At 45.7% G+C, this 17,885-nt stretch overlaps 1 protein-coding gene across 5 annotated transcripts in view; it reads left to right on the top strand.

Annotated features, from left to right (window-relative positions):
* SCUBE2 (signal peptide, CUB domain and EGF like domain containing 2) overlaps nucleotides 1-8,766 on the top strand; it is a 40,914-nt gene extending 32,148 nt beyond the window's left edge. For all 5 annotated transcript variants that reach the window (XM_033063039.1, XM_033063040.1, XM_033063036.1 and 2 more), the window contains 6 exons: nucleotides 488-655; nucleotides 1,824-1,985; nucleotides 2,699-2,896; nucleotides 3,482-3,634; nucleotides 4,630-4,709; nucleotides 5,378-8,766. In XM_033063039.1, the coding sequence (XP_032918930.1) occupies nucleotides 488-655; nucleotides 1,824-1,985; nucleotides 2,699-2,896; nucleotides 3,482-3,634; nucleotides 4,630-4,709; nucleotides 5,378-5,530 (914 nt within the window). In that variant the 3' untranslated portion in view covers nucleotides 5,531-8,766. The remainder of the gene's footprint in view (nucleotides 1-487; nucleotides 656-1,823; nucleotides 1,986-2,698; nucleotides 2,897-3,481; nucleotides 3,635-4,629; nucleotides 4,710-5,377) is intronic.
* Nucleotides 8,767-17,885: the final 9,119 nt, after the last annotated feature.

The raw sequence follows: 17,885 nt of genomic DNA, 5'->3' as shown, positions 1-17,885 counted from the left end.
TCCAACCAAAAGTTACTACCTAAAAGCATAAAGAAGTAGAAGAAAGAAGAAGAAGAAAGAAGACAGAGACAATGCTCAAGAACCTCCGTCTTGTCCCATAGCTGTTACTATATTCTAAACTCTCAAACTCAAAACCCCTCACCATGTGAAATCACACACTTCCATTGTAACTACTCACCCATGATTTTAACTCCACTCAAATTTGGAGCCTTCTCCAAGAACTCAGGTCAAAAGCAGCGTTCTCCTGGGGGTCAGAAAGCACAGAAAGTTCAAAACTCCCAGGCTTCTGGGTTCCAGCAGAAGGCTCTCAGTGTGTGCTCTGCAGTGCTTTGCACATTGGAGGCATTCAGCTCTAGCTGTTGCCAGCATTAATTTCTAGAACCCTGCTTCATTTCTGCTTCCAGCTGCCCCAGTAAAGCAGAGCAGTTTCTCTGGCTGCAGGCTCACTAACACACCTCCATCTACAAAGTGTGTTCTTCTCTCCTAGATCAGTGCTCCCCTGGTGAATATTCCCCTGATGGCTTCAAGCCCTGCGTGCCATGTCCCCTTGGAACATTCCAGCCTGAGGCTGGGAGGGTGTCCTGCTTTCCCTGTGGAGGAGGGCTGACCACAAGGCACAGTGGGGCATCCTTGTTCCAGGACTGTGAGACCAAAGGTGAGCCCAACATCGAGCTGATGAGCTGCACTGATCCAAAGGGAATGCTGCTGCTCAAGTGGGGCTTTCAAAGAAGGTTCTTTCTCCTTCTGAGGTTCTTCCAGGTGTCCCAAAGCCTGGCTGGGCTGACCTGACTCTGAGGAAATTCAGTAAAACCTCAACTCTTTCTAAAACTGGTTACCAAAAGAATGGGTAAATTGAAATTACTTATATAAATCACTAGAGGATAAAATCTGCTGCAGAGCAGAAATAAGGGATGGAAATAAGGTCCTGATGCAAACATTTGGTAGTTGTTTGGAATAAGAGATCTGTCTTGTTTCAGTTAAGATATGTTTATTGAAAATTACAACACACTTTAAGAATTCAGCAGTATCATGGAAGAATTAATATTACTGGTAGTAGTGTGATATCTAATAGTTTCCTTCAGTGTAGAATCACTGAACTCACAAATACTGTTTATTCATACTTAATTTTGTGAAATTGAAGTACTAAAAACCGATGTTAAAAATCTGGATCAAGATAAGAGGAGCTGATTTCAGATTTATTTAACATAAACAAAAACAAGTCTATAAATGAGGTTCAGTTTTCAAATTGGAGTGGAGATTAAAGGAATTCTTTCTATTAACTGGAATGAAGAACTCAGGAATTTGCATGTGGAAGAGGCCACATGAGACATGGAATCACAGATGCAAAAACTATTTGGAGCTTATCTGAAGCATTTGGATTGGGGCAGCATTTAGGGAAGGACTCCTGGCTGAGCTAGCTTCCAAAACTCAGCAATAATTATTTGGGAGCAAGCAGAGCTTAGAAGGAATAGAAAAAAAGGACTGTGCAGCATAGGACTACATTTCATAATAGATATTTTCAACTTGCACAAAATAACCAGATAAACTGAAATAGTTTTGTTACTCTCATAGTTTATTCATATGGTTTTATTCTGCTTTCACACAGAACCACTCTACAGTGTTGCATTTTGGAATTTTGAACTTGCACACAATGACCTGATGAGCTAAAATCTTCTTGATTATCTTTTTTTGTTACCCCCACAGCTTACTAATATGGAATTTCAGTTTCTGAAATTACACTAGGTCTTACACAAATGTATGAAAGCATAATTCTAGTGTGCCACTGCCTCTTTATAAACCATGATTCTTTAATTGCTGTCCAGTTCAGTGTTCTCCTGGCCATTTCTACAACACCACAACTCACCGATGTATTCGCTGTGCAATTGGGACATACCAGCCTGAGTTTGGACAAAATTACTGCATTTCCTGCCCTGGGAACACCACTACTGATTTTGATGGGTCAACAAACATTACACAGTGCAAGAGTAAGTACAGCAAGGTGGCTTTGATGCTCTCTTCAAAATAAAAAGACTGTGGGACATTAATATTTGGAGTGGCCCTAAGGGCAAAACTTAGCTTTGCTCCAGGGAGCTGGAGAGAAGGCAGAGGTTGCTCCTGTTTTGCTGCCCAAATGGCTCACTGAGGTCTGAGAGACACCATTTCTGCAGGCTGGTTCCACCATCCTTCCCAAGGCAAGTGATCCCTGTGTTTTGCCAGCTGGTGCTGGGTTGCCTGGGGTCTTGCTGTTAAACCTTGTCTCTCTTGACATAGCAGAGTTTGTGTCCTCAGCACCTTGATTGGTTCCCTCTGGTTAAGAGGAATGGAAACTGGCTCACAAAGCTTAATAGCTCTGGTAACTATTTCTTCTTAATAACAACCTTTGAAAGAGTGAGTTACAAAGGGAGCCACTGTTCTGGATTTATGGTAGCTGTGGAGTGGGAAGCTGGGGGCAAATTAAAGAGGGAGAATGAAGGGCAGAGAGGTGACTGCTCAGAACCACCTCTGGAGTGCCTGTATACACAGAGATGTATGCAAACACACCCACACAGACATGTGAGAGGCTGGCAAGGAGAGCTGTACCTGCAGCAGATGCAAAAGGAAAATGCGTGTCTGTCACCCCTGCAGCTGAGGGTGCCTGCAGGACAGCTGCAGGGTGACCTCTCCTTGCCTTATCCTGCCTGCTGTGCTCCTTCTGCAGACAGGCAGTGTGGAGGGGAGCTGGGAGACTACACTGGATATATTGAATCGCCCAACTATCCTGGGGACTACCCTGCAAACACCGAGTGCACCTGGAACATCAACCCGCCGCCCAAGCGCCGCATCCTGATCGTGGTTCCAGAAATATTCCTGCCCATAGAGGACGAGTGTGGAGACTACCTGGTGATGAGAAAAAGCTGTGAGTCTGAAACACCCACCAAGGCATTTCTCAGTGGGCAGCACAGGGTTCTCACAGGCATTGCTGTCTGCAGAAACTGAATGCAACCTGCCTGGCCTCTACCTGAGAGCAGAAATTTCTTTAAAGGGCAAGTGGAGAAGTTCTATTCAGCAATGCTTGCCCCACAGTTTTCAGTGAAATGGGTACAAGGGCATGATGTGCCAGTGAACTGAGAGAAATATTGTTGAGAAGGGGTAGGTGGTTCAGGCTAACCAGTCATGCTTTATGCTAAGCAGTTCTAGCCCGGGTTAGGAAAGAGGAAATGCTTGCTAATCCTTACAGGTGCCTGGTGTGTGGATAAACAACCTCAGTTTCCAGTATAGGCACGTCCTTCAAGCAGTAGAGTGTTTTCTTAGGAAAAGGGAAAATATTCCCTCACCAAGAAACCCCTCATTGATGGCCTGCCATCCACTGATGGCCTGCCACATTTTGAGGAGTTTTCTTAACACCAGCAGGCATTTTTCTCGTGGTAGCTCAGCCTGTGTTGCAGCAGCTCTTCAGTATTCAGCATTGTCCCACCACTGCCTGTTGTGTTTGCTCTGACAGCTTCTTCCAACTCGGTGACCACGTACGAGACCTGCCAGACCTACGAGCGCCCCATCGCCTTCACCTCCAGGTCCAAGAAACTGTGGATCCAGTTCAAGTCCAACGAAGGGAACAGTGCCAAGGGATTCCAAGTTCCTTATGTAACCTATGATGGTGAGTGGGTGTGAGCAGCTGGGCTGGTGGGGCAGTGCAGCTGCAGAGATCCCCTCCCTAAGCTGCAGGGCAGCCCAGCAGTGTCACAGGAGCTGCTTCCAGCAGCTGCTTCATTCAAATCCTCACTTAAGGAGTTCTGCAGTGCATTGCAGTCTTTTGAGTGTCTTCCAAACAAAAAACTGGGATTCTGGGTCTGGCCTACAAATCACAGAGCTCAGAGACAGAATCTAAGTTTCATGCACTTCTGTGCCTTTCCATTTTCTTGGTGTGGCCCCAGTTAGGAATAGGGTAGAGCCCAAGTACCTGTGTTTTATCGTGTTCCTGCTGCCATTTGTGACCTAGAATCAGGCAGCAAAATATCTGCACTGAAAAGAAGCTTGAGGGGAAAGATTTTCACCTCACCCTTGTCAGAATCACGAGGTGTGAAACTGGAGCTGAGGATTTGCACTTCAGCATAAGTGAAGTGATATTTTATGTTCTGTTCACACTGGATTAATTGTGAGGGAGTCACCCCTGCTGTGGTCTGCAGAGTTTCACTAGTGGTGGGTAAGTAATTTTTCGGGGGAGACCTCTCCTTTTGAAGAGTTTCAGGTTATGATTGACCAGGGGGTTTACTTTTAAGAAAGCATCCTCTTACATGTATTTTTTATTCCTTCTTCCAGTAGAAAGAAACCAGTAAGAGGTTGTGGGTGTGTGCAGATGGGTTCCTGCAGCTCAGCTGGTGTGAAGCAGGTTACTTGGTTACTGTATGCACTCCAGCCTTGGGGGCTTTATGATTTCCTTTGCTTTTGACAGATTGATGCTGAGCGGCTCAGCAGAGCACACTGTGCTCATAATAAAAAAAAAAAAGCTTTTGGAATATTTTCTGACTGCTAATATGAGGGCCAAGTACTACTGCTTCTTCTGAGGGCAGGGCTTCCTTGTGTAACCACGAGAGGTATTGAGGATGTGAGTGAAGTGAACCTGCAAATTCCTCTCTTGTGCATTCCCCACAGAGGATTACCAAGAGCTGATAGAAGACATTGTTCGGGATGGCAGACTCTATGCATCTGAAAATCATCAAGAAATACTTAAGGTACATTCCTTCCACTAGACATGTTGGTTTTTGATTGGAAATTATATTATTTGGTGTGAGTGAGTTTGTGTCCTGCTCTGCATCAGGTCTGTCCCTTGGTGCACCAGGCATGTGCTGCTTCAGGGAAATGGGGTAAATCAGCAGATCCTGATTGTGCAGAGCAGTGGATAGGGCACCCTTTGCTCAGAGGGATTGAAGGTGGATCAGAACTACTAGGGAAGTTAATTTATTGGGAAAGCACTTGGTGGTGAAGCACTTGGTACTGCTCCTTGTAGCCTGTAGATTAGCAAAGACTTTTCCTCCCTGTGCGAAGGAAATCTCTTTGTGGATTTCTCTGACCTTGTTTAGGGGCCTTCCACGGGCAGGTTGAGTGCATGCCTTTGTTTTGCTGGGTATCAGCTCAAGTGTGTGTTTGTTTTGTGGTTTGTTTGCTGCTTTGCTGTTCTTGGATGTGTGAGGGGGGAAGAAATTCTGGAGCTGCTAATGTGGAGCACCAGTGACTTCCCAGGAGCCTGAAAGTCAACCTTGCTCTGCTACGTTTGCAAGCCCCTGAAACACTTGAAAAGTAAAATGCCCATAATATTTTTTTGAGTTAGGCATTAAACTTTGCTAATACTGACCATAACTCCCCTGTGGAACTGCTATGAAACCTGCTTCCCTTTTCCCAGGACAAGAAGCTGATAAAAGCATTGTTTGACGTGTTGGCACATCCGCAGAACTACTTCAAGTACACAGCCCAAGAGTCCAGAGAGATGTTCCCAAGGTCCTTCATCCGGCTGCTGCGCTCCAAAGTTTCCAGATTTCTGAGGCCTTACAAATAGCTGGCACTGTACTCAAAAGCTAAAGCAGCCCTGGGCATGCACACAGGGGCTGGGGTAGGTGGGACTGCTTTCTGTGTTTTACACACTGGCAGAGACACTCCAGGGAAGCTCGCCAGCTCCGTTCTTGGCAGAGTTTGGCTTTCTCAGCTCATATAAATATTTTGGTGAACAGAATTTTGACTCCTTTCCAGATAATACCTTTTGGGGTACCAAAGGATACTTCACAGTGCCAGAATTGGAGACTGCCCATGATTTCTGTAACTGAATGGTGCCAAGCAGAAGTTTGTAGAGCTCTGCCCTGTTGCTTCATCAGCGCCTCTAAAAGTTAATGAGGACAGACAGGCTAAGTGGTGTGGTTTGGGATGAACCCTGGGCTGCCATTAATGCATGTTACCTCAACAAAGCTGGGTTCATGTTTGGTCTCGCTGAAAGTGAGAACAGCATTGATGTCTCTTAACATTTGCTGTGCAGGAAATTCAGAGCTAAGGCTGGCATAGCTTTAATTCAAACCAGTGAGGCCAAGAACTGCACAAGGTGCAGTTTTTCCCTGAACCACATGTGGCATGGAGCAAAGGGTTGAGTATCAGCTTGAATGTGGGTCTGGCTCACATTGTGTCCATGCTGGTGACCTATTTGCTTCCATGGAGCAATACCTGAATAAACTTTGGGCACCACAGGAGTGGAAAATAGGTCCTGACCTGCTGGACATTTCCATTTTGGGCTGTCTGCAGCTGTTAGATCAGATTCCTTCCTAAATCCAAGTGTTGTCCCTGTGCATAGACCTGGGACAGCCAAAGGCATCTTCCCACTTGTGTAAAATTCTGTCCTCTGAGCACCTGCAGGTGAGCCCAGAAGCCCCATTTTAAATGCAGGCTTTGCATAGATGATGCTCTTGGTACAACACTGTTTAAAGCTGAGTAAGGCTCTCGTATGAGCCTCAGTTGTTACATTCTCTACCTTTGCTGAGCACCTTGCAATGGCCTTGTTAAGCACAGAAGAGCTGCTTTCCCTGTCTGGCTGGAGAGAAAGAGAGGCACAACGATTCAACCAGACCGTGGCCACAAAAGTTGTCTATGGCAAATTGTTCCTCAGGACTCCCAGGCTCTGTGTCCTCCTCCTCAGGCTGTGTTTCCTATTGGAGAAAAGGCTGTTCTGAGGGGGCCTGTAGGGAAACCTGAGTTGATCAAAATGTTCTCAGTGCTGTTCTGTCCACACTTACATCTCCTCTGACCACACAATCCATTTTCTCAGAGTAATGTACCTTGAGGACCTTCTGCTTTGGAGGGACAGAGCCACAGTCCCATCCATTTGGAAATGGAATTATGACTTCTGTCTTTTGGTCACTGGTCATGCCAAGGGGTGCAGTGGGCACCAAACTCCCTCTCTGTGCCATCTTAGGAATGGTACTTACATTTCACAGGGTAGCCAGGAGAAATTCTCCCATTCCCAGGGTGTGGAGTCAGACCTGCTGGGTTTCATTGCATTGGCATGTGGTATTTAACTGCTGTATGTGAATAACACCGTGCCCACAGGGGACAGAGGAAACCCTCACCAAGAGCTGGGCTCTGAATCTCCTCCCTGCCCTGTTGGGAGCAAATGGGCGCTCCTGGCTCAGCCTTGCTGAGCTGCTGTGCCACAGTGTGTGTGGGGCAAGGACACATCTTGGCCATGGTGTGATGGGGAGGGACGAAGGCTGGGGAGCAGAGCCTCTCAGGATGGGGCTGTGTGGTGTCCTTGCTGCTGGGCAGGGACTGGCAGGCGTGGCCAGAGCTGGGAAATGGTTTGTGCTGCTACCAGGAGAGAGAGCTGTGTCTCCCAGCTGCCTGGGAGATGGCTGGGCAGGGCAGGGCAGGGCAGTGAGTGCCCACTCCAGGAGCAGCCTGCAGCAAGAGGAGCGAGGCACAGAGAGCTGGCAGAGCAGAGGAGAAGGGACACAGGTCCTTGTGTGTCCCTGGCAGCTGTGCTCCTCCTGAGCAGGGTCCCTGTGGGGACCTGTCCCTGCTGTCTCTGTGGGGAGGGAGGACAGGACTGTGTGGCAGAGGGCACGGAGCAGTGTGACTGGGGAGGGAGGCTGAGGAATGCCAAAACAGCAGGAAGGGTGCTGAGAGGCTTTGCTGCATCTGTGCTGTCCTGGAGAGAGCCCAGGGAGGTATTTCCAGAGTTTCCCTGTGGCTGCCCAGCCCCTATGCCAGATGCAGTGACCAGTGACCCCAGTGAGCCACCAGCCCCCTCTGCGTGGCACTGGGCACTCTGGAGGTGCTGCAGTCCTGCTCTGGGGGTGGCACAGTGGGGACAGGGCCATGGTGTGCCAGCTGCTGGGCTGGCCCAACAGAGGGGCTTTGCTGGCCCATGCTCAGTTCCAAGGGCAAAGAAGGCATTTCTGGCTGTGCTTCCTCCCAGGGAGGCTGCAGGTCTGAGCAGCTCAGGAACACACTGCCAGGGATTGGTTTCAACCAGGGTTCAAGGCAGTCAAAGCTGTGAAACATCCATCCAGATGTTTCTAAAGGGTGAGACTGGGCTGTGTTGCTCTGTGCACGAGTTACTGACCCGTGCTCTGGGTTGGTCACACTGCACCTCCTCTGCCAGCCCTGCTGTGCCAGCTCTGCACAGCTGCCTTTGGCACCCACAGTGATCCCAGCTTTGCTTCTCCTGCCCCACAGTGAGCACAGGCCGTGTTCATGGCTGGGAGGAGAGGGGTGTGCACGGTCTGGGGCTGAGGAGAGAACCTGGCCCTTCTCAGAGAGGAATCCTCATTGTTCCACAGCCCTGCTCCTTTCCTACTCAAACAACAAATGGCTCAGAAGCACTTCTGTTACCCTTGATCTAACATTGTGGATCAAAATTTCCCCTTTTACTGTAATTCCTGTGTGTTCAGTAAAAAGTGAAGAGGGAGTTTTTGCTACCTTGAACTCTGGGAGAATTGATAATTTACACAATGTTGTAAACCCTTGGCATTGTATCTTCATAGTCATGGTAGTGGCTCTGTAGAAATTTCAGTTTCTACTTTCTGTGTGGTTGTAGACTGATGATGTGTTTTGGCAACAAATGATTCAAAAAATGTTTAACCTTATAAAACGAGATGTAATTTTTGGAATAATGATTAGTGCTAACTGGGTGACTCAATGTCATCTACGTGAGATAAGCATGAGGAACATTTTGGTGATTGTAAATTTATGTAAAATGTTTCAGGCTGTTACTCTTGATAAGAGAAATAAACCAGTGAACTTTTAGCTGCATGAAGTTCTTGGGTAATATTTTTAGTTATCTTTCTGTGCTAAATAATAATTTTGACAAATTTAATGGTTGTTTGACAAGTTGTTGCACATCAGATGCACTTTATCCTGGGAACATCTGCTTACCACAGCATTCTGTTTCATGTAATAGATTACTAGTCTGTATCTATATGCATAAAGATACAATCCTTCACCTATTTAGTGGTGCACATAATTCTGGCAAGTAAAATACCAGAATTATCCTGGTATTAATTCTAAAACTTATGCAAAAAGCATCTCCCATATGATAAGCTAGAGTAAATTGGTCTGTTGTAACAAACTACATGAAGACAGGATAAACAACTGAAAGTAACTCAAAACAAAACAAAAAAACCCCCATACAAACAAAAAGAAAACCCAACCCCAAATCATGTTGTTTAAAATGAAAAAATAGTTGTAAAGACCCCCAAAACCAAGGAAAACAAGGTAAAAGCCTGTGTTAAGACACAACTTCCCAGAATACTTTTAAGATTATACCACAGTGTCATTAAATTCACTGGCTTAATTTCTTAGGATTTAAAAGTAGAATTAGGTCATAGGAAGTTGATAATAAGTCAATCTATAATAATTTTAATACAGTTTTTCTGGTTATTTTTAAAATATTATGTTGAGATTATTAGGTTTAGTCAGTCTATCCAACTTTTGTAAAAGTAATCCCAATATCTCTCCTTAGTTTATTCAATTGCCTGTTTGACCCTTAGCTTCCTTTGACCACAGTGACAAGAACAGATTTGTGTTTCACTGGATGTGTCCACCCAGGCTTGTTTGGTGTGGTTTTAGAAGACACAACTGTGTCTTTCAGCTGTTTGCTGTGGAAAGGTGACTTTGCTGGTTGGTGTGGCAAAGAGTAAATGACATGCAGGAGTAGAGAGGTCCTGCAGAAAACTGTGTTATTCAAATATTTTCCCTGATTCTGTGAATGCTGCCAGTGCTGGATTGCAGAGATGGACACGAGTGCTCAGGGAATGTCAGTTTGGATGATCCTGGGAATTCCCACAGCAGTGGGAGCTGAAATTCTGACTGGTACCTTTGGGTGTCTACATTACTGAAATAATTAATAGAGGAATATGGAGAGCAAGACTTGAAGCTTATTTAAATCCAAGGAATCAAGGAGGTGTGGTGTGGGTAAGCAGGGAAGAATGGCATTATGATATTCCTTTGTAACAGAATGCAAGGATAGTGCTCCACAAATATTCCTGAATTAAACAAGCTTCAATGCAAATGCTTTTTCTCTCATGCATATAGATGCCATCCTGTAAATGCAATAGATGTGGACTGCAAAACCTGTCACAACAAAAATGTAAGCACTCTTCCAGACCCTTCCTTTAGGTGCTGCTCCACTCCAGCCGTGCTTGAGTGCAGCTGCTGCTGGAGGAGACAAACAAGCACCTCCTGAAGAACTTGAGCCAAACTCGGGACTGTTTCTCGGGATCCCTGGAACAACCCACCCCACACCACCTCTTGCTGCTGCCCATTTAATTTGCTCATAGGCAAATTTTCACTCTCTCTTGTGGAAGTCTTTCCACAGCACATATTCTGCTGGGAATGTAGAGAACACCCAGGAGCAGCGATGCAAAGGGAGCACCTGTGGGGAAAGCAGGAGTCAGAGAACTCAAGGGATACATTCCACTCAGTGGGTAAGTTCATCTAGTTTTTCTCCAAGTCAGAGCAAATTCTGTACGACATTCTCATGCTATTCTTTAAATTATCTTGTTAAATCACTTCAGATGTTAAAAAAAGAAAAAAAAAGTATTTTTCTCTGTTTGGATATGTGTTAGTACAGCTTTTTCTCTGATTAAGCACATTTTGAAGAGTAAGTTTTTTGAATTCCATGAAGCAAGGCCTGTTTAGTACACAGTGAGAAAAAACAGATCAGAAAAGAAGACCTTGAAATCTTTTTTTTTTTCTTATTGAGGATGTCTATAAATACAGAATTCATAAAGGAAACTCCCTCACAGTATCTAGCTGCTAAACTTGATCTGATGCAACCCCTTTTTTTTTCCACTGGGAAGTTTATTCAGTAGGCAATGCAGACTTACAAATCATATGCCATGAAATCTCCATCTTGTGGCAATTCTGGGGGTCAGGAAATCAAGGGATCATAGTTTCAAGGAGATAAAAAGTTACTTCCAGGAGAGAAAACTCTGGAAGCTGAAATATTCTGAAGTAGTCACTTGAGATGCAATTTGTTGGTTAGTATTTTTTAGTTCAAATGTTGTGCACCCTTCAAACAGCCACAAAACACTTCTGCACTGGACAGGTTTTGCCTGACCAGAGGGAGCCTCATCCTCCGTGGGTCAGTCAAATAGAAGAGTGGCAGCTGTCACCTCCTGCAAAATGCCAGCTCCCCTGGCTCCTGGAGGTGCTGCCCAGAGTGAAACTCAGCCACAGAAAGCAGCTAAGGGCAAGGGAGGGGATGATGATTTGTGTGAGGTTTGCCGTGGAAATTGAGGAAGCATTCCAGAAAACTGGGAATTCAGGATCTGTGTGTCCAGTAGACAAGCCTGTATGTGACACAGCACTGATCATGGATTTTGGGTGGCCCCAGTTTGCTGCTACTGGTGTAGGGCTGGTGTGAGGGGCTGAGTGGAAAAGCTGAGACCAGTTATTAAAAACAGGATGACTAAAAAGTGCTCAGGGGGCCTGTCTGGCTTACATAGCACAACTATTGTGCCCTGGCTCCCGTAGGTGCTAATTCTCTCAGCAAACTTACAAAAATAAAACCCTGAAAAGGCTCATCCATGCTGAGAACAGCAACTTCATTCAGTGGGAGAAGGAAGCTTAGCTCTAGGAACTGAATGTTCAACACTGCAGGCATTGCTGTCTTCCCCAGGGCTGTCCAGAAAGCCCTGCAGCCTGTGGAGTGAGAGGGATGCAGCAGTGCTGGAATAAACACATCACAACTGCCTGTCCCAGCTCTGTGCAGGACACAAGTCTGATGGGAGCAGGGCATGATCCTGAGGAGCAGGGCACCATCCCCAGGAGCAGGGCACCATCTGCAGGGCTTCCCACGAGAGGGCAGCATGTGGCCCCGACAAAGACAGATCCCGCTGAAATCCCTGCTGGCAAACAGTGGTGGGGACGCGGTTTGCATGGGAGCTCTGCTTTAGGCAGGACCCTTAAACCAGACACTGGGCTGAATCTTTGGTACCTTGGCTACCCTTGGGCCTCCCCACTGTCTCTGATCAATCATTTTGGAGGGGAGGGAGTGATTTGTAACTGATTTTGTATTTTGAGTTTTTATTTTGTATTTATATTGTATTTTATCTGCTTTTGTAAAATGCAAATATGGGACCTAGAAGGACCCGTGCTCCTGGGTCAGCAATTGCTGCCACTTCAGGTTGCAGTGGGAGAAGACCTGAACTGAGTTCTGACCATTGGTCAAAGCTGTTCCCCCATCCCTTCCAAATTACTGCTGAGGAAATGTGTGGGTTCAAAGTTGTTGATTTCCAGGCAGAATAAACCTCAAAGGAAGCTGTAGGAAATGGGCCGTGAATGTGTAAGTTCAGTTGCTGTTATTTACTTTGAGAACAGTGAGCAATTCTGGCACTCTGCCTGACCCCATCACTCTGGTGACTCAGTTCTTACAGATGTCAATAATGGACTTTGAACATTTGTCTTTGGAAATGAAATTGTGTGTGTAGTAGTCAGCTACTGATTTCCTACATCGTTTGGTTGCTCAGCTTGATCACCGCTTGACTCCTATCAGTGGCTGGACAGATGATCCTGCAGTAAATTACACCCAAGGTAGGGCAGAAACTCCTCAGAGTGCTGTGTGCCTCATCATTCCTGCCCACACTGCTCTGCTCCTGCTCTCCTGGGGCAGCTGCCTTCCCTTTGGGGCACAGTGTGAGCTCCAGAGTCCTGCAGTTGCCCAGACTTGAAGGTGGAGGCATTTAACCAAATCACAACATGGCAAACACAACCTCTGTGTTAGGAGAGCCGCGTTGAAGCCCTGTTGATGATTTTGTACGTGAGCAAATATTAGCCCTGAGTATCCAGTAACATTTTTGACTAAATCTCACCCAGCAGGAGCTGCAGCAGCTCTGCATGGCTGTGGCAGGAGGGTACAAGGGGACCTCACTTGTACTTGAGGCACTTGAGAGCCCTGGAGTCCTGACTTCAGAAAATAAACATAAGGGCTCCACAGAGGTGAGAGATCCTGTGTTTGACTAACACTGTGGTGACCCCCTCTCTAATGCTGATGTAAATTATATTTTTTTTCTTAAATGGGTACTGTAAATATCTTGGGTTCAGATTTGGATTTATCTCAAAGTTCCAAAATAAAGATATTTTGATGCGTTCGATGAACTTAGGATTTGAATGTTTTAAATTTCAAAGTTTATCTATCTTTAACATTCAAACCCTGAGTTCATGGAATATTAGCCTGTTGTGAAACCAGATCAGTTTCAGACTCAATACACAAAACAAGCTACCCCCTTCTCTCCTCTGAAGGAAAGGTGCAAAGCTGTCCTAGATCCAAGCTCCATAAGAAGGTGGAAATATTTGTCAAACAAAATCCTTCTATGAATACTCCTTTAACTGGTAGTGGCAGAAAAGGTTCACAGTCAGTCTTTTAAAGAGCATAGTAAGAATGTTGTTCCTTGGTGAATCCCACATTGGCATGAGTTGAAATAAGCACCTGTTCTTGGGGCTTTTGCAAAAGAGCTGGGAAATTCCAGTTTTGTTCAACTCTCTTGCTCACTGTATCACTGAAGTTTGTTATTTTTGTCACAATCACCTGGTAAACTGGGTAAGCCACAGAGGAACCCTTCAAAAGGCAGTTCTCTTTCAGAGCTGACCTGAATTCATCCTGTTCCAGCAACTGTGATTTTTTTTTGCAAGGTTTTAAATTATGTTCTGAGATTTGTCTTCTCCAAGAGGTAAATTAGAGTTTGCTTGAGGAGTTCCCCCTCCCTCTCCCCAAGTACTGCTTTTTAGGAATCATACCACTCCAAAGCATCTGGAACGAGAAATGCCTCTGCAGCAGCAGATTTATACTTGGCTGGAGGGAAGTTCTTTGACTAGAAAGCCAGAAAAAGCAGGAGGCTTTTAAAATGTAATTCCTTGCAGGACTAAGAGTTCCCCCCTGTGGCAGGCAGCTTTCAGATACCTGTGCCAGCCCTAAACTTGTCACCCAAAGTCAGGAGGTGTAGAAGACCCTTTCTGCTGGATAAGCTGCCAGACTTTCCTGATCTTGCTCCTGCTCAGACTGCCTTGGTTTGCTTTCATTCCCAACTCAGGTTTCAGCAATTCCTTCAGTCCTGTTGATGTGGGGAGAGGGCAGAACACTGAGTCTGTGGCCTCACACACTCCACAGCTTCCATCTTTTATCCTAGACCGACTCTGCATTTCACACTGATGAAGACATGGAGTTATGGAAAAGAAAACCTTGGATATAAACACCTTGACTAACAGGATCTCAGTGGAAAATGATCGTGATATGTTCTTCTCCTGGTCCATCTCAGGCATCTGCTCATGGCACCAGTTGTTTCTGAGAACAATTTATTGGTTTGAGAAGAAAGTAAAAGGGAGAAAATGACAGCCAGTGTTCCATGCTTGCAACAATCAAGGGATAATTATTTAAAACTTCTGGCTGCCAAGCTAGGTCTGGTTTAGGGATCTACTTCCATGGCTGCAGCCAGGCATGGATGTCATTGTGGGTACCATGTATCCTCACTGTATCTCCACTAATGCTCAAGGTGTTGACTCAAAGAGAGATTTGGCCTGCTGCTTTATGATTAATTAGCCACACAGATGTAAAAGCAAACACAAATGTCCCGAGTATCCAAGGGAAATGTATACCTAGTCACATGATTTTGTGTGCATATTGATGTTTTCTGTACCAAGGAGTGACTTTTCACCATGCTGGGAAGAAGAAATTCTGTAATTCGTATTCACAAAAGCATTTGAGCAGGTGCTCGAGTGAGTTGGTGAATAGAAGTGGATTGTTGGAGTATTTATACCAAGACTGGACTTCTTTGAATCCAGAAATCACAGGCTGCTAACATGGCTGGGCTTTGTCCTGAGTGCTTTGCACAGCCTTTGTCCCTTAGGCAGAAGAAAGGGCAAAAATTATTAATGGGACAAGGAAAACATGGGTGAAACCAATGGCACATCTCTGTTGGACAAAGCTGGGTGCTGTTCTTGCTCCTGCAAGGGCTGTTTCTCCATGTCAGGTGGCATTAGTCCAGTGGCTACTGACAGTGAAAGCATCCTGATGTTGGGAGCCCATAATCCCTTTGTTAGGGATAGCTGGGAACTGTTTCAAGAAGAAAACAGGAGCAGGCTCAGCAAGATTCTGCCTGTGGGGTGGTTGCTGTTCAGGTGGTTGGGTACCACCTCTGGTTTTTACAGCTTGTTGTCAAACTCTGCTTTGTCCAGGTGCTCTGAGCTGGGTCTGGGGAGAGACACTGAATGCAGCAATTCCACAGCAGCATTCCTGGTTCTAGGATGAGCCAGGAAATCCCAGCCCCATTGCTTGATGCTGCCTGCGATCTTTTTCACTGCAGAACCCAGCGGTGAGCCTGTGTCTCCCTGCCCTCTCCTATCCTTCAGAGCAGCATCTCAGCCCTTCTACCCCTCCCAGCTTTTCCAGAGCAACAGGCTCCCGTTATTCCTTAGCAGCTCCTGCTGGACTGACACAGAACCTGATGGGAAGAAGAGCAGCGCCCTCTTCCTCCTGGCTTTCAGAGCTCAGAAATCCCGAGCAGCAGAGGCATTCCTGCGTGTCCTGCCTTGCTCCTCCTTGGTCTCCAGATGTCAGGCTGCTGGAAAGTCAGAAGGGAGTGAGAAAACCGTGTTTGTGTAGTGTGAAGTGACTCGCCCTGGTTTAGCCTTAACAAGATCCCTCCTATATATTTAATGACCTGAATGTAAAATTTATGGCTTGGAATGCCCCAGCAGCAGAGGAAGCCTTCAGCACACAAGCTGCCTTTTGCAGGACAGGAGAAGTGAAATCCCCTGAGCTTTGGGAAGTCTGAGTGATGTAGTTATGGTTGGCACTTTGAATATATGTGTAGACTACTTCAAAATAAATATTTGCAGTCCAACTCTAACATACATCTGGGAGGGTGAGAACTAGCATGTATTAATGTTTCTTCAAATTAATCATTTTGAAAATTTTGCACTGAAATAATTTTGCTGTTGCACATAATAAACAGAGGTTGGTGTGGGTACATACTGGGGAGAAACATCACCTGCCCTCTATGCACTCCATTTCCTCCTGTTTTGAAGAAAACCAGCTCTTCTCATGTTTCAGCCTCTTTAAAGAAAGGAAAATAAAGGTAAGGCAGCTCTTGCAAGACTTGCCATTCTAATCTCTTGTTTTGACACGTGCAGCTTTTGTGTTGCTGAAACTCTCATTCACCTGTTGCCTCTGTGTATGGAGAGAAGCAGACAGATAAATTCAGTTCAGTCTCCTGGGGGAAGCTGTGCAATGTCTGATTCCTCTCCCAGTGTCATCCGTGCCTCTGCTTCGTGCTTGGTGCCACCAGCTCAGGCACTGCACAGAACACACACAGGGGAAGGAGGCTGGAGTTACACCCAGGATAGATATGGAGAGATGCCCTGGGAATAGCTGTCTCCATGAAATGCCTGTGATGGGGCCCAGATCCCAGCCCAGGAGGTCCTTTCCCTTGGTCAGCACTGGAAACACAGAAGGTGAGTGTGGAGTTACTGGACAAAATGGGCTATGTTTCACAGGAATCTCAACCTTTGTATGTTAGAGGATTTCTCCAACTCAATCTAGAGTCTTTGTCTTGCTACAAATGATAATTAAATAGCTCAGTAAATCCTTCTGGATTTTTGTGTCCAACATTTTTAGAAAATTTTGGTTTGTAGTCTCCAAATTATTCTAGTTATTTACTTGATTATGCTAGAACCGACCCTTACTAATACAAGGATGGACAGACAGCTTATTTTAATACATCAGTTACTGTGATTTCATTTTCTTAAGCTCTTCCTGGTATTTTCTCTGGAAATGGAGTCTCTAAAATTTTCTCTTTGTGCTGAGTAAATTATTCCTTTTGGACCTACCGCCTGCTTCTGTTTCTGCTAAATTATCCCACTCTGTCCTTTCTTCAGAGTTTTCTGGGGCATGTCTGCATTTCTTCAGGATATGGCAACCACTAACAGATCACTTCTTTTTAGGGAAAGATGAGAAATCAAAGAAAAGGAGAAAAAAAAAAAAGACCGACCCACTTCCTGCTGCTTTCCTCTTCGCCGAGCGAGATGCAGTGGGGGTGTGAACCAAAGCCCGCAGCTCCTCTGCTGAAGCTGCAGGCGTGACTGGGGACTGAGCCAGCACAAGCCGGCTGTAAACAGGGGTAAAACCATCCTGGGTAAAGCAAACTGCATTTGGAAGGCAGGCTTGCTGTGGCACTGTGTGCCCTGCAGAGTGGCTGAGAAGCTTTATCAAAGTTGAGCATCCTCTCTCCCCAAGGGCACTCGCTCTGCTCTGTGCATCTCCTGTCCCAGCTGGGATGGCAAAGGGCTCTCTGGAAAGGCCAGGGCAGGCACCGTGTGCCTCTGTTTGCTCTTTGCAGTGGGTTTGGACATGGAGGACTTTGCTGGGCCAGCAGAAAAGCTCTGGGGAAGATGTCCCAGGCAGGGGACAGAGCCCATTCCAAACCTGCAGCAGCCAGAGCCAGCAGCCCCCGGTGCCCTGCAGCCTGTGATGCTGGCATGTTGGTTTCCAGGATCTATTTTTCTCTTTTCTTTTATTTACATATATCTGTGTGCACAAACAACGGGATGGGGCTGCTGGAGGAGCTGTCTCAAAGCCTTTATTCCATCACAATCATCAGTCTCATTTTACAGAGCCAAGTACAGGCGATGGAAACAGCTTCAGCCACTAACAACAGCAAAGTTATTTTGGTTACAAAGTCTTTTAACAACTTTCTAGCCAATAGCATAATATTAAAAGCTGACAAGTGTTTGCTTAGGTTAATTAATAAAGCTACACTTACATCTTGCTTTGAACAATGCTTGCTTGTAATAGCTTAGAACAATGAAACTTCATTATTAAGCTTTCTACTTTCTTGCTTAAAATCTTATTTCTACTACCTTGCTTTACATATTTT

This window comes from Catharus ustulatus, chromosome 6, assembly GCF_009819885.2.
Source record: "Catharus ustulatus isolate bCatUst1 chromosome 6, bCatUst1.pri.v2, whole genome shotgun sequence".
NCBI lineage: Eukaryota > Metazoa > Chordata > Aves > Passeriformes > Turdidae > Catharus > Catharus ustulatus.
The sequence above is the reverse complement of the archived record's forward strand: the minus strand, read 5'-3'. Positions and strand labels throughout refer to the sequence as shown.